The sequence below is a fragment of the Primulina eburnea genome, chromosome 7, assembly GCF_022965805.1.
Source record: "Primulina eburnea isolate SZY01 chromosome 7, ASM2296580v1, whole genome shotgun sequence".
NCBI lineage: Eukaryota > Viridiplantae > Streptophyta > Magnoliopsida > Lamiales > Gesneriaceae > Primulina > Primulina eburnea.
The window spans coordinates 853,393-867,739 of NC_133107.1; the positions used below are offsets into that span (position 1 = coordinate 853,393).

A 14,347-nucleotide genomic window follows, 5' to 3' on the forward strand; every position below is an offset into this window, starting at 1 on the left:
AACTGAAAAAAAACATATTTCACAGTCATGAGGGTTTTCTCCTTTCATTTTAGATTATCTCATTCTCAAGTATGTCTCTTATCTCAATGTATTTTTATTTAAGTGTGTTGATGTTTTGTTATCTTGTATTAAAAGAAGAGCGTGCATTATCTTTAGAAACTTAATTATTGTACAACATAAAAATTGAAGTAAAATTAATATTATGTTGATCATAGTTTTTATCATAGTAATTTTTAATGATTTTTCACCGTAAATTTTGATTTTATTCTTTATTTTCATATTTATATATGAACAGGACCAGCGTATACAATATATTAGTTTTATTAAATATAATTTTACATGCATGAACACTGCATATATAACCGGAAGAAAAGGCCAACGATTAGATGATGATTCCAAACCAGGTAATTTTCACTAATAGAACTTAAATCCCATAGACTTCTCAGCAAAATCCAAGAGATTATCGATCTCATCTGCATCAATGTAACCACTTTGATCAGAATCAGCCTCACTGATTCCGCGTCCACTCTTCCTCGTGCTGAACCACCCTCCGCGGCTCCGAATCGCCTTTCTGAGTTCCTCTTGGCTGATCCGCCCATCTCTATCCGAATCAAACTTCATCAGCCAAATCTTGAATTCCTCCGCCGTGATCTGCTGTTTCCCCGCGCTAGGTGCGCCGCGAGGCCTGTCTCCTGCTATCGCCATTAAAATTTTGAGCGGATAATTGATTTTTGCTGGATTGATTCAACTATATACTGCATGCGATGCATTTATACGTGAGAGAAAGGGATTCTGAGAACACCAAAATATAAAATATTTGGATGGGGACATTTTTCTTTAATGGGTTCCTTCTTATCAATTAGAAACGATCTGAAAATGACAAATAAATCACTCGAATTTTGCTTTGATTTATTCCTGAAAATGTGCTATATATTATGCATATTTTAGTGGCGAATAATATCTCAACTTCTGTATTCGAAAATGGATGAGCACATGATATTTGAATTGATACCTCTTTTTCATGTATTATGAAAGTCTGAATTTCGAGTAGGTCTCGTGTGAGACCGTCTCATGGATCTCAATCTGTGAGACGGGTCAACTCTACCCATATTCACCATAAAAAGTAATATTTTTAGCATAAAAAGCAATACTTTTTCATGAATTATCCAAATAAAAATCCGTCTCATAAAATATGACCCGTGAGATCGTCTCACACAAATTTTTGCCCTGAATTTTTCTTTGTTGCTCAATAAAAAGTGTTAATAAAGAGAATCGACCTCCTGACAACTAGCCAATACTTGCCCATTCCAATAACTCAAAACACTCATTGAGAACACACATATATACTATTGTTTATTAACGAGGTATTATTCAAGAAGGTCTCCTAGAAATTACTATTATGAAATTTAGTCTCACATCGAGTTAGTTTTTGAAAATAGCCCTTATATATGTTGAGTTTCGGATATATTCTTGGGGCTATTTTTACACGTAATTTTTATGCTAAGAGTATTCTTTTTTAATGTGATAATCGATAGGGTTGACCCGTCTCACAGAAAGATTAATGAGTCCGTCTCACAAAATACGACTCGTAAGACCGTCTCATATAAGTTTCTGTCTAAAATAAATTATGGAACTACTACGCATTTAATAGATAAATTTGTTTGTTTAACTTGTGCATTACTTGCATTTGTTTATTCTATATTTAATTTATAGTAGTAAAAGCAAAACTTTATTAAATTAGAAATTTTTATTATGCCTCAGTATATAATTGTCTGATGTTTTTTAGGAAAAAAGGTAAATACCATTCCCATTTTGTAAATGAGAATCTATCGCGTCAACTAAAGTTTTCGGAATCAGTTCTTTGCTTTTTTTAGCAATTTTTTAAAAATAATAAGAAGAAGAAAATTAAATAATTACAAATAAGTAAATAAAAATGAGAATCATCATAAACAGTATAAATTAATAAAAATAATAATGGTGATTGTCATTGAATAATAACGTTAAATATGATTGGTTTAAATAATTCTTATTATTGTTAATATTATAAATTTATTTACTATTATTTTTATTCATATAAATATATTAACAATACCAATTATTTATTAGAAAAAAAGATATAATGCATAATGAAAGAACTTTTTAATTTCAATTATTTTGACAAATGATTTTTTTTTTCACCAAGTTATATAAGTGTTTTATAATGGGAAAATGAAAAAAAGAAGAGTATTTTAAAATTGTCATATCATAAACACTATTTGTAAAACGACAAAAACTTGTGTGGGACGGTCTCATGAGTCATATTTTGTTAGACAAATCTTTTATTTGCTTCATCCACGAAAAAATATTACTTTTTATGCTAAAAATATTACTTTCTATTGTGAATATCAGTAGAGTTGACCCATCTCACAGAAAAATATTCATGAGACAATCTTACAAGAGACCCACTATTTTAAAACTATACTTTTGATGTGAGTTATTGTTACATTTCTCTCCATGAATTGCAGAAATCACTTTTGGTGTGTTTGGTTGAGTGGATTAAATAAGGATAGATTAATAGTCCAATATTTATCGTTAAAATTTTAAGTTATTTTAATAATCGTTTTGACCCGGTTTAAGATCCAATTTTATGGATAACTATTTGATTAATAAAATTGGATCTTAAACCGGGTTAAAATGATTATTAAAACATCTTAAAATTTTAACGATAAATATTGGACTATTAATCTATCCTTATTTAATCCACCCAACCAAACACACCCTTTAAGTGTTACAGATTGGGATGGGTACGTATAGCATGACTTCATGAATACATATCCGTAAAATGTGGTTAAGTCGATGCTACATGTGGGGACACTGCCCCCATATGGTTTGAATGGATAAAATTCACAGACATATGTGATTTTAAAAAAATTAGTGGACCTCATATATGTGTAGCTAAATTTGAGCTTTTAACTCTATCATAGGGATAGTACCTCTATATGTAGAATGAAATCAACCGTATAATGTTATATATTATCATATCGATATATAAATAACCAAAGAAGATTTTATTCTCTAATAATAAATACTAGCGAAGTGGTCGGGTCCAAAAAGAGATGCGTGATTTGACTCTTAACAAACGGGTTTTTGAATGTTTAGCAGGCCCAAGATCAAAAACCAATGGTGGTGCTATGAAACTCATATTTGGATTCAGAGACATGGGTGGGCCAATGATGGCCGGACAGGCCTGTAAACATCCGTGGTTATCAATGGAGAGAATAAAATTTAAAGACGTGGCTAAGCAACAAACGAAAATAAGTCCATCTCTAATCTAAAAACACTCCCAAAGTCGTATTTCCCAGCTAAACTTAAATTCTAAGCAAAAATTATTACATAAAAGCTAAATATTATGAACAATAAATTAGTCGGCGTGACAGGTGAAAGATTAATGTATTCAATTATTATGGTGGTAAACGAAAATTTAAAAGAGTTGGTCGGCGTACATAACTTACGGAATAATTAAAATCATATAAAAGAAAGTCCCCGTTGCTTTTTCGTCTAATGCAATATAATTAACATTAAATCTGTAAGTTCATGTGAACTTCACAAGAATAATATATAGATCCAATGAAAGATATGCTAACGTTGAAGATAGTTAATTCGGAGATTGGCGAACAGAGCAAGCAACCAATTGTGCCCATTGTCTTAATCTTGTCTTCATGACCTGCGGATTATCTCCTAACAACACAAATTAAACCAACAGGTTTACCAAAACTACATAATTTATGAAGCAAAGCAAGATCAAATGATAAACTACGAAACAGATTTCAAGAAAATGACAAGTGTATAATTCTTTTTACCTGCTGGAGTTGGACCGAGAATGGTGTGCGGGCTTCCAACTGGGGAGGGAGTGTCACACTCCGGCTGGGCCGAAGAGGAAGGCTGCTGCTGCTGTTGCTTTGCGACGGTGCTATTGTAATTCTTGTTGATGGCGTAGTAGAGGCCGTAAGCGGGAATTGTGTCGGACAAGCGCTGGTCGATTTCGGAGGAGTCAAAGGTAAAACCGAGCTCTATGCAAGCCTTCAGTTCGTCAAGATCTTCATCGGTTAAGCTCTTGCTGCGTCTGTTACGGCAGACCTTCCGCCGCAGCCACGCCTCGTCGCGGTTTGAGTCTGGGGACCAGGAATTCAGTTTGTACAAAGAGCGAGGCGGCGGAGACCGAGGGATAGAGGGGTGAGGTAGATGTGACATGGGGTAGAGCGGCGTCCAGCCCCTACGGCGGGGAGGAGAGGAGCTCTATTGGTCGTCGGTGGGAGTTGAGAGATGGTGTTGGCTGAGATGTTAATAGCTTGGCTAAGTATTGCAGAAATGATTCGCTTTCATGTGGGCCCTCCATTCTAATTATTCATTGGTTGTCCACAACATGATGACCTGTCCTTTGTTTTTAAACAAAATCAATGTGAAGAGGACTGTTGGTTAATTTGATTACACATATTTAAATTAGTCATAATAAATAAATATTATTTTTTTATTATAAATATAAGAGTGGTTCTTATGTGAGACCGTATCACGGATACTAATCTGTGAGATGTGTCAACTCTACCCAAATTCACAATAGAAAGTAATACTATTAGCATAAAATAATGTTTTTCATGAATAAGATATTCATCTCACAAATACGACCCGTGAGACCGTCTTATATAAGTTTTTGCCAAAATATAAATATAATATATTTATATCATGATCAAAGATTAATTAAAATATAATTATTTCATTGAAATATAATTAACTGAAAAAGGGTTTTAATATAATATTAAAATAAAATAAAAATTTTTTGTAACGCAAGACAGAATGGTTTTATTTATTTATCAAATTTGCACATTTATTCCAAAATTAGTTCCACCATCTTAATAATATAATATGAGTTTCACGCTACTTAACAAACTTCTTCTCATAAAACTTAATTATTTGGTATTAAACTAAAATTGTCGCCAAGTTACCTAAAATTAGGTTTGAAGTGATATGAACTCAAACAATGATTATTGTAGTTGGGTATTTATACTATTTATGTTTCATTAAGTGACCTTTCTTAAAGTTAATTGCATTTAAAATTATAAAAGTATGTTTTTGATAATGCGATTTATTTGTATAAAAATAGGGCAGTTGTATTTCTTTCTATAGTCCGACATTCCATTTTCCAGTTTTAAAAAAAATTTGTAGATATATATGATAGATAATGTTCGTGGTTATACGGATCGGAGTCCACGGCAGATTGTTTCACTTTTTTCGTCTACACTATATATATATATATATATATATATATACATACATATATATATATATACATACATACATATATATATATATATATATATCGATCATTAAAAAATATCTTAATATAACGTAAATGGAAAATAAATGAGTATCAATATGTAAGCCAATTGGTGGATATATAAATGCAAAAGGACGTGCATGGTTTATAATGGACAAATTAAGTACAAATCAAAGGGCAGATTAGAGAGTTTAAAGATCTTGCTTTGGCAGCAATTACGAAAGGACGACGAAAATTTGGTTATAAAATTATATATTTGACAAATTAATATAAAAATGAAATATATTGTCGTGGAAAACGTTGTATTTAGTCAAGAAATAAAAAGGAACAAAGAAATTTCAAACTTTTTTGATAGCGAGATCATATAACATTTTTTTTTGTCATTTGCCTAAATGTAGGCAGATAATATATTTTAATTTCATAAGATATTTCCAAACAATCAAGGTTTAATACTTAAACGCATCATCTACCGCAATTTTCTGTTTTCGTGAATGGCGCCGTCATATTTGGGTTTTAAGATTATTAATAGGAATGTGACATATCCGTTAATTTTTTGGCAAGAAATCAAGAACCCGAATCACTATCTTTTAGATGTGCATCGGATAAACTTCGGATTCGAACGCTAACATAGTAACATGTAAACCAACTGTTATTATTGTTTCAAAGGTAATATAAATAGGATATATGTATGCATATACACGTTATAAAAATCCATAATCTTTGATTATACTAATATATATACATGCATTAAACCTCTTCGGGTAATATTATATTATATATACAAAAACATATAATGGATAATATCAATTGATTATTTACAATGAAAGCTGTGTATATACGATCATACATCAAATTCAAAAGTTGATTTTCAAAGTAATTTATTTATACAGATCGAACTGGGGCCCTATATTTTGATTTGCATGTATTGTCACATGGATTGCATATGAGATATGCAGGGACACCACCCCCCTTCTTCCGCCATTAATTTCTCCAAATCCAAGCCAAGCCAAGCCAAGCCATCGTAGCACAACAGTCAATAGATCATCATGTCCAAACAATCGCTTTCACACTAGTATAATTATTTGTTTCGATTCATACCATTTTTACGCGTCCTTTTTAAACGTGAACAAGAAACAAATCTAAAGGAGACAGGCTGCGAAGGAGTGAATTGAAGCATAATCGGTTAAGTCTGCAAATACCGAGTTTTCTCCGACACATCTAAAGGTAATTGAGTGAGCAGCCCGTGTCTTTGTTTTTGTCTCTACTTTGATCTTTCTCTGTGTGGAGAGAGGAAATGTGGAAATTTGGTCTTGTGGTTTTTTATGTGTTATATTGGACAAGGGAAGGGTAGAGTATTTATATCTTTGAAGCTTGATGTGATCCAGCACTTAACTTGGCTGTCCCTATGCTTTTGTAGCATTCCTGTCGTGGAATCCTACAAGTTTAATCCGGAGCAAAAGTTTTGTGGATGCTAATTACTCTAATCGAACCAACTCGAAACTTGACAAGGGAAATTTTTTTTTGGTAAGTTCTGGCCATGGGCTTGTATTTGGCAAGAAAAATTTACGAGTTCGACTCAAGTGTAAATAATATAGAAGATGAGTTTAATAATATCACAGCCGAATCGAAACCACCCCATGATCAGATTCGTTTTCGTAGTATGTTTATTTTGGGTGAGAAATCGTGAAAGAAATATGAAGTTAGAAGGTTCTGAAATTTGATAGAAAGTGTGTATGTTAACCAATGACCATTGAGATTCAACATGTAGACGCTTGTTTTGTTTTTTCTTCCATTTGCGTCGAACTCTTACCCAGTAAACGGTTCATGATTAATCAGGCCACATATATAACTTGGGGAATAAGAGAGCAATGTAGCCTACAATCAACATCAACTACAATTCATGAGGAAGAATATGGGATCGTTTAGAAATTCCGGTACATATACGAGTCCAGGGACACCGGAACATGGTGACATCAGCATGGTAGAAACTCCCAGAGGTTGGAGCTCAGAGCGAGTAGGGATGCCGAATAGCAGTAGTCGGAGGCATAATAGTTATGCTGCTGCTTTGATACCCTTTAACAGTGGAAGAGCATTGCCTTCCAAATGGGATGATGCTGAGAGATGGATTAAGAGCCCAGTTTTGGGCCACAAGTCTTTCAAGGCCGTACCTTCTGAGGCGCCAAAGAGGCAGCCAAAATCGAAGAGTGGCCCATTGGGATCTTCAGGACTTGTCCGCTTATCAAACTACTCGCCCACCTTGGGAGCCGAGATTGTGAAGAACTTCGTGGGAAATGCAATGTCTACCGGATTTTCCAGTTATGATACTGGAATTGAAGTAAACTCCAGTCAATTATATTGTGAAAATGCTATTGCTAGAAGTACTAGCGTGCCTGGTTTGTCAAACTTTCTTGGTGAAACTTCACTTCCTAGTTATCAAGTTATCATATAAAGTCTCTTAATGTGATAAATCATTTGCCCGAAAATTGTTATTAAATGATGGATTTGATTTTTCAGAAGTGGGGCTTGATGATGGCACCAAGGAAGAAGATGGGTATGTTTCATGTAGGGATATGTCGACTCAAATAAGTCCAGAAGGAAGTGTTAATTCGTCCTCCAAACCAACGTTTTTGTATTCCATTTTAACTTCCTCTTCGTTGGGTCCAAATGCAAATCCCGCAGCTGAAAAGGAAATCCGAGATGTGCAGGTAGATAAAAGCACCGGTACAGGCCAGCAGTCCAAGAAACAAGAACAAATAGATGTGGAGAAATTAAAGAATGTTCAAGTGAAGTACGTTAATAATTTGTAAACTCTAGGGAGATGGAATTATGTAGTTTCTATTGCAAATTTACAGAGTTCAAGACGATGTAAGATAACATGGCTGCCCATTGCACATTGCCATTTTACAGGTTGCTAAAAGAAGAAGCCAAGATAAGTGCTTGGGAGAATTTGCAGCAGGCTAAAGCAGACGCCGCAATTCAGAAACTGGAGGTTCGTTCCTAAAAAATTGGCATTTATCAGACATAAAATCATGCTATTTTGAAATTCATGCCAGCGAATGTCGAAACTCTGCCTTGAATTCTTGTATAGCCTTTGGTCAACAGTAGATTCATGGTTCTGTAAACTAACATATTCATTGCAGAATTAGAAGATGAAACTATTGTTTATCTTTCCATTCATTATCGCATCGTTCTGTGTACACGCCTCGTCATGAGAAAGCACAGCAATCACATCTGAAACTTAAAATGTTCGAATTTGATTAATAATTTTGGGAAATATGAGCCCCTATACTAATGCCCTCCAAAGATTTGAAGGGGTCAGCTTGTTACCATAATGCCCCACAAAGCTTAATTGGTGTTCTCTTAATAACAACTACACTTGTCTGTACAGATGAGACTAGAAAAGAAGAGATCAGTATCCATGGACAAAATATTGAACAAGCTCAGAGCTGCTCAGATGAAAGCTGAGGCCATGAGAAACTCAGTGCTGTCAGAAAGACATGAAAATCGAAGCAGGAGAAATGCATGCTTAGGAAGTTCCTGTGGCTTTTTTGTGAATTTTCCTTCTCTCGTTGCCCGTGAGGACAGTCCGTGACACTGACAATCCTTCGAATAAAATAATCAAATAGTCATTGCTCTGTTTGATCATCAATATTGTTTCTGTGTGTTCAGTGTACGTAATCATGCATGGCTCACTTTCATTTCAATGGTTTTAGAAAATATCGAGGAATTAAAGAGATGATGGCCATTTTAGTCCATGAATCTCAATTATGTGAAACTACCATTTCCTTGTAAAATGATGAGGAATAATTATAAGTTTCAAACGAAGATGACTTTGTGGTTTCAAGCTTCGACCCCTGGCTGCTGGCTTGAAATTTTAATTATTTTTTTGGAACAAACACCAATTGTAAGACAACCTAAATGTACAGAATGTGTTCGATCGTGTTCTACCAAGTAATTCATTTATTTAATTTTTATCAACGCGTTGTATTAAATTTGAAAATTGATCAGAGCTACGACATTAGTGTTAGACCATTCAAATTAGTATATATACAATGAAAAGATGAACTGAGTCTCCACTAACATAATAAATCCAAGTCAAATTATATCAATGGGCCCTCTCTGCAATATATTATACATGGTCGTCTGTCAATTTGGTGGCAACAATAAAAAAACGAAGGATCCAACTTAAATGTGGGCATCTAATAATATAATCTTTATTAAGTCCGAGCTAGATTAGTGTCATGGTTAATTTTTTCAATCTCCAAAATATATTTTTTTATTACCAATTAATTTTATGTACCGACAATGCAAGCAAACACGCAACGCGCAATGAAAACTTTTGAGTAGTCAAATTGTTCGAGGGAGCTCGTTCTCTTTCGTGTGGGAGGATAATTCTTTGGTAAATAAATTACCTTCTTCATTTGGTTAAGTTGTAAAGTAATTGACCCACGGTTGGATCGGTATGGATGTTCAAGGAAGTGAACGCCAAATTTCAGTCGCATCAGAGAAAATTAAAATCATAAATTGTTGGCATTCATTATATATTGGATCAGTTTATGTATCTATGTTTTTTATTTTAAAAAGAATTTTTTTTATGTTTAAAAAATGGTAAAAGCTGTTATACTATTATTTTGGCTAAAACGGTAATAATAATAATAATAATAATAATAATAATAATAATAATAATAATAATAATAATAATAATAAAAACAAAAACAAAAACAAAAACAAAAACAAAAACAAAACCAGAAAGTCGGAAGTAGTTTTATTTATTTTTATATATGTGGGTTTTTTCAATAGTATTTAGAAGAGTGTTTATCCAAAAAAAAAAATTTCTTTCAAGTGTTTTTCCGGAAAAAAAGGAACACTTTTTTTTTGGAATGTTTTTTTTCCATTCAGATGCACTAATTATAATAATAAAAATCCAAAAAATTAAATTTTAAAATTTCAACCAAAATAATAGCATTTCCCGAGTTCTTTGAATAGAACAAATTCTACGATTCTCCAATAAAAGACTCGGGTAACGCTGCTTTTTAAATTTAAGTTATATATATTTATATATATAATATAGATTTGAAAAATGAATTAAGATTAATAAATCTAATTTATTCACGGCAAAAACTTGTGTAAGACGGTCTCACATGTCGTATTTTGTGAGACAAATATCTTATTTGGCTCAATCATGAAAAAATATTACTTTTTATAATGAATATAGATAGGGTTGTCTCGTCTCACAGATAAAGATTTGTGAGATCGTCTCACAAGAAACCCACTCTTTATTTATTGGTGCTGTTTTCATCACTGAAGATTTGAATTCATAAATTTGCATAAAAGAATCATAATTCAAATCGAATCTGAAAGATCGATGCCATGTACACACAAATCATGAATAAAGTGAATGAATTCATCGAAACAAAATAAATTCATAATCAAATAAGGATTTAAACCGCCTTTGTCAAAATGGAATTTTACGCCATATCAGATTAAAAATTGATGCACTTTAATTACATGCTTCTTATTTTCCTTTAATAAAAATCATGGTGAATTGTATCTGGGATACACAAAAAAACCCTTTCATATTCATTGTAATTGTCACAAAAAACCCAAAAAAAGAAAAGAAACCCTTTGATATTCATAATATTACCAAAAAATATTGATGGAAAACGTTATTCTAAGGTAAGGTTTAAGCGTTAAAACGTGCGAAGATGTGAACGCGAAGACTTCGCTATCAATTGTCGACACCTAGTGCAGCTGCTATCCCTACATCTCAACATTTTTTGCATGAAAAATGCGAGCGGATGTAACGTATATGCAGGTAATTAATTAGTAAGAGCACGCACCATTATTATATCCATTAAGATATAATTGCCTAGACTTTTATCAAGTATTAGCGGGTCGTGGCATATGCTGGTCCGTAGAAATTTGTGGAATTGAGTGGTTAATTATATCTTATTAATGGTTTAAAACACTAATTAAATATTAGTAAAATGAAAAATTATTTTGTTTTTAAAATAATTTTCTCAATATGTACAATTTTGATTTTATATTGGTATTTAAACGGAATAAGGAATATATTTTAACCAAATAGTGGCTTTTGGTATGAAAGTTTATGTAATTGGTTTTTGACAAAAACTTGTATGAGACGGTCTCACGGGTCTTATTTGTGAGACAGATCTCTTATTTGGGTCATCTACGAAAAAGTATTATTTTTTATGTTAAGAGTATTACTTTTTATTGTGAATATGGGTAGGGTTGACCCGTCTCACAGATTAAGATCCGTGAGACGGTCTTACATGAGATACACTCTTGGTTTTTATATAAATAGTTTTTCTGCTAATAATCTCACTAAAAGTAAATACAGTTGGAAGTTAAGATGGAAGGTTTCTCAAATTAACAACTAAATACTGCATTAATTAAGGTTAACCACCACTTATTTATGAAGTGGGAAAAGAGTGCTAAGCATATTAATTATTACGACCAAATGCTCAAAAGCCACGCCAAACAAATCACATGCATAAAAGCGTTGTTTTATTAAAATGTTATAATTAATGATTGTCGAACAATATCAACCACGTTTTTAATTAACCGAAGAACGCGACATGTCCCTAGTAACAACGCACGTGCTTTTTATTATTAGAAACCAAGCCTTCCACTAATGGTTTGCGGCCACGAATTTACACCAACTCACTCAAAAACCTTCCTATATATACTGAGTTTCACAATATCACAGTAACGTGTAGTTTCTTTCAGCTCTGTATTTTCAATTTCAATCTCAATCTTCTCCTCCAAAGCTAGAGATTCAAGCTTGAGTGTATATATATAAACAATTTGAAATACTTCTACTATCTTGCGTTTTCTGAAGAATGGATTGGATTCGAGGTGAGAACGTGGGACATGGTAGCTTTGCTACTGTAAATTTAGCGGTTCCCAGAAGCAAGAGTGGTGGAGTTTTCCCATTAATGGCTGTGAAGTCTTGCGGTTTTTCGCAATCTTCTTCTCTTATGAAGGAGAAATTGATTCTGGACGAGCTTAAGGACTGCCCGGAGGTGGTTCGTTGCTTTGGTGAAAGCTTTTCATATGAAAATGGCGAAAAGTTGTATAATGTACTGCTGGAGTACGCCCCGGGCGGCACCTTGGCCGATAAACTCAAGAATTATAGTGATCGGAGGCTTCCGGAATCCGAAGTCCGGCGGTGCACGAAGGCTTTGCTTAGAGGTATTCACTATATTCACAAGCTTGGGTACGTTCACTGTGATATTAAGCTTCAAAATATTCTCTTGGGCTCTAACGGTGGGGTGAAGATTGCGGATTTCGGGTTGGCGAAGAAAGCAGAAGGAGGTGTTTCTGCGTGTGAATTAAGGGGCACGCCGCTATACATGTCGCCGGAGATGGTCTACAGCGGCGAACAGGGCCCTCCTGCGGATATCTGGGCCGTTGGATGCGTGGTAGCGGAGATGGCAACGGGATCTCCGGCGTGGCGGTGCTCCGACGTTCCGGGACTTTTATTTAGGATTGGTATTGGCGAGGAGGTACCTGAAATTCCCGGGAATTTGTCGGCGGAGGGGAAAGATTTTGTTAGGAGATGCTTTGTTAAGAACCCAAGCAATAGATGGACGGCTGAGATGCTTCTAAATCATCCCTTCATTGCTGATGATCAAGATTTTGATGATGACGTCGACGTCGTCTCCTTAACAACCAAAGAGGAACAAAGTGCCTCAATTTCTCCGAGATGCCCATTGGATTTCCCAGATTGGGCTTCGTCGACATGTTCAACTACATCTCTGCCATTGCCGGTATATTCCTCGGAATACGGCTCTAGTTTCTCCGGCGATTTGTGGTCCATTTCTCCGAGTGTCCATCTGCGAGACTTGGTGAACAATCAAATTCTCCTTGATTGGTCTGTTTCGGATGATTGGCTGACAGTTAGGTGACGGAGCTCGTTAGAGCAATTCAGATAGCAGGAAAATAGAATAGATTTTTATTACTAATTCTTCACTTTCTTTTGTTAGTTTTCACTTTTCTAATAGGCAAATGACAGGTTTGTTTTTCTCTTTGTACGTATATATCATAAATTTAAAGATTGTAAAAATTGTTCTACATCTTGATTCTTGATTGTGTGTATATATATATATATATATATATATATATATATATATATATATATATATATATATATATATATATATATATCATGTCGGATCGAATCAATATTGAATTTAGAGAAAAATTTGTGCATGGAAACTAATATTGAAAGCCCAGATGTATATGCTAGATGAACTAAATTAAAGAAATTTGATATTTAAACTGATTCAGTTCCTATAATTAATCAGACAATATCATCTATTTATTAAATTTTCTTGGGAAAATGAGACTGTTGCAACGTTGCTTGGATGTGTTAGGCAAAAGATTTGTTATTTCTCTGATTTTCTGGTATTTTTAATTTTTAGCAGCAACTTGCTAGCAGCAGGCAGCAATAGCCATCGAATTCAAGATACATATCCTCGACTGCGTACACACCACCTAAAAATAATAGAATCCGCCTTGACTTTTGTGCGCGGCAGTTAAATGTTTTTTTAAAAAAAAAAAAACAGCATTTCCCTATCCAAATATAGTCTTTTTTTATTAAGCGCAAATATAAAACAATTTGGCCCCTCCCAGAATTCATATTATTTTAAAATTTAATTAGAGGTCAGCACTTGCAAGTCGTGGATCGAGCAGCAATGCATGTATAGGCATTACATCCCAAAACCCCAATCCCAAACTAATAAAAAGCACGTGTGGACGTATTTTATTCGTTGTTTTCCAAGCTAGAACTAGCCTTTTATCTTAAATGAATAATAAGTTCAATTGAAATACACTCCTCTTTCGATCGAGATTGTTGCATGTAAACACTGAACGATATATTTTAAAGTTCTGAGATCTTAATTTTTCTTATTTACATATTGTGTATTTAATAATTTATGAATTTAATTATTAAAAAAAGAAATATATATCTGTAAAAAAAAAGAAACATATAAAAGAAACATCGATTGCATA

At 33.7% G+C, this 14,347-nt stretch overlaps 3 protein-coding genes across 7 annotated transcripts; 2 read left to right on the plus strand and 1 right to left on the minus strand.

The window, feature by feature from the left end:
• Positions 1-3,400: 3,400 nt before the first annotated feature.
• Positions 3,401-4,334, minus strand: LOC140835936 (uncharacterized). Of its 2 annotated transcripts, none has more exons than XM_073201347.1 (2): positions 3,840-4,334; positions 3,401-3,703 (listed from the first exon to the last, which is right to left on the minus strand). In XM_073201347.1, exons 1-2 carry the CDS (start codon positions 4,228-4,230, stop codon positions 3,558-3,560), a joined length of 537 nt encoding a protein of 178 aa, XP_073057448.1. In that variant the 5' UTR covers positions 4,231-4,334; the 3' UTR covers positions 3,401-3,557. The 2 variants fall into 2 exon arrangements, with proteins under 2 accessions (XP_073057448.1, XP_073057450.1); XM_073201349.1 differs by having other exon boundaries at positions 3,401-3,717; positions 3,840-4,330.
• Positions 4,335-6,238: 1,904 nt separating this feature from the next.
• Positions 6,239-8,960, plus strand: LOC140836343 (uncharacterized). 4 transcript variants are annotated; one of them, XM_073201796.1, is made up of 7 exons: positions 6,239-6,535; positions 6,729-6,835; positions 7,148-7,704; positions 7,826-7,873; positions 7,991-8,099; positions 8,219-8,300; positions 8,700-8,960. In XM_073201796.1, the coding sequence occupies exons 3-7, from the start codon at positions 7,212-7,214 to the stop codon at positions 8,901-8,903; spliced, it is 936 nt and encodes a 311-aa protein (XP_073057897.1). In that variant the 5' UTR covers positions 6,239-6,535; positions 6,729-6,835; positions 7,148-7,211; the 3' UTR covers positions 8,904-8,960. The 4 variants fall into 4 exon arrangements, with proteins under 4 accessions (XP_073057897.1, XP_073057893.1, XP_073057896.1 ...); XM_073201792.1 differs by having other exon boundaries at positions 6,240-6,535; positions 7,148-7,722; positions 7,826-8,099; XM_073201795.1 differs by having other exon boundaries at positions 6,240-6,535; positions 7,826-8,099.
• Positions 8,961-12,028: 3,068 nt separating this feature from the next.
• Positions 12,029-13,408, plus strand: LOC140836344 (mitogen-activated protein kinase kinase kinase 20-like). Its single transcript, XM_073201797.1, has one exon. The coding sequence runs from the start codon at positions 12,175-12,177 to the stop codon at positions 13,240-13,242; it is 1,068 nt and encodes a 355-aa protein (XP_073057898.1). The 5' UTR covers positions 12,029-12,174; the 3' UTR covers positions 13,243-13,408.
• Positions 13,409-14,347: the final 939 nt, after the last annotated feature.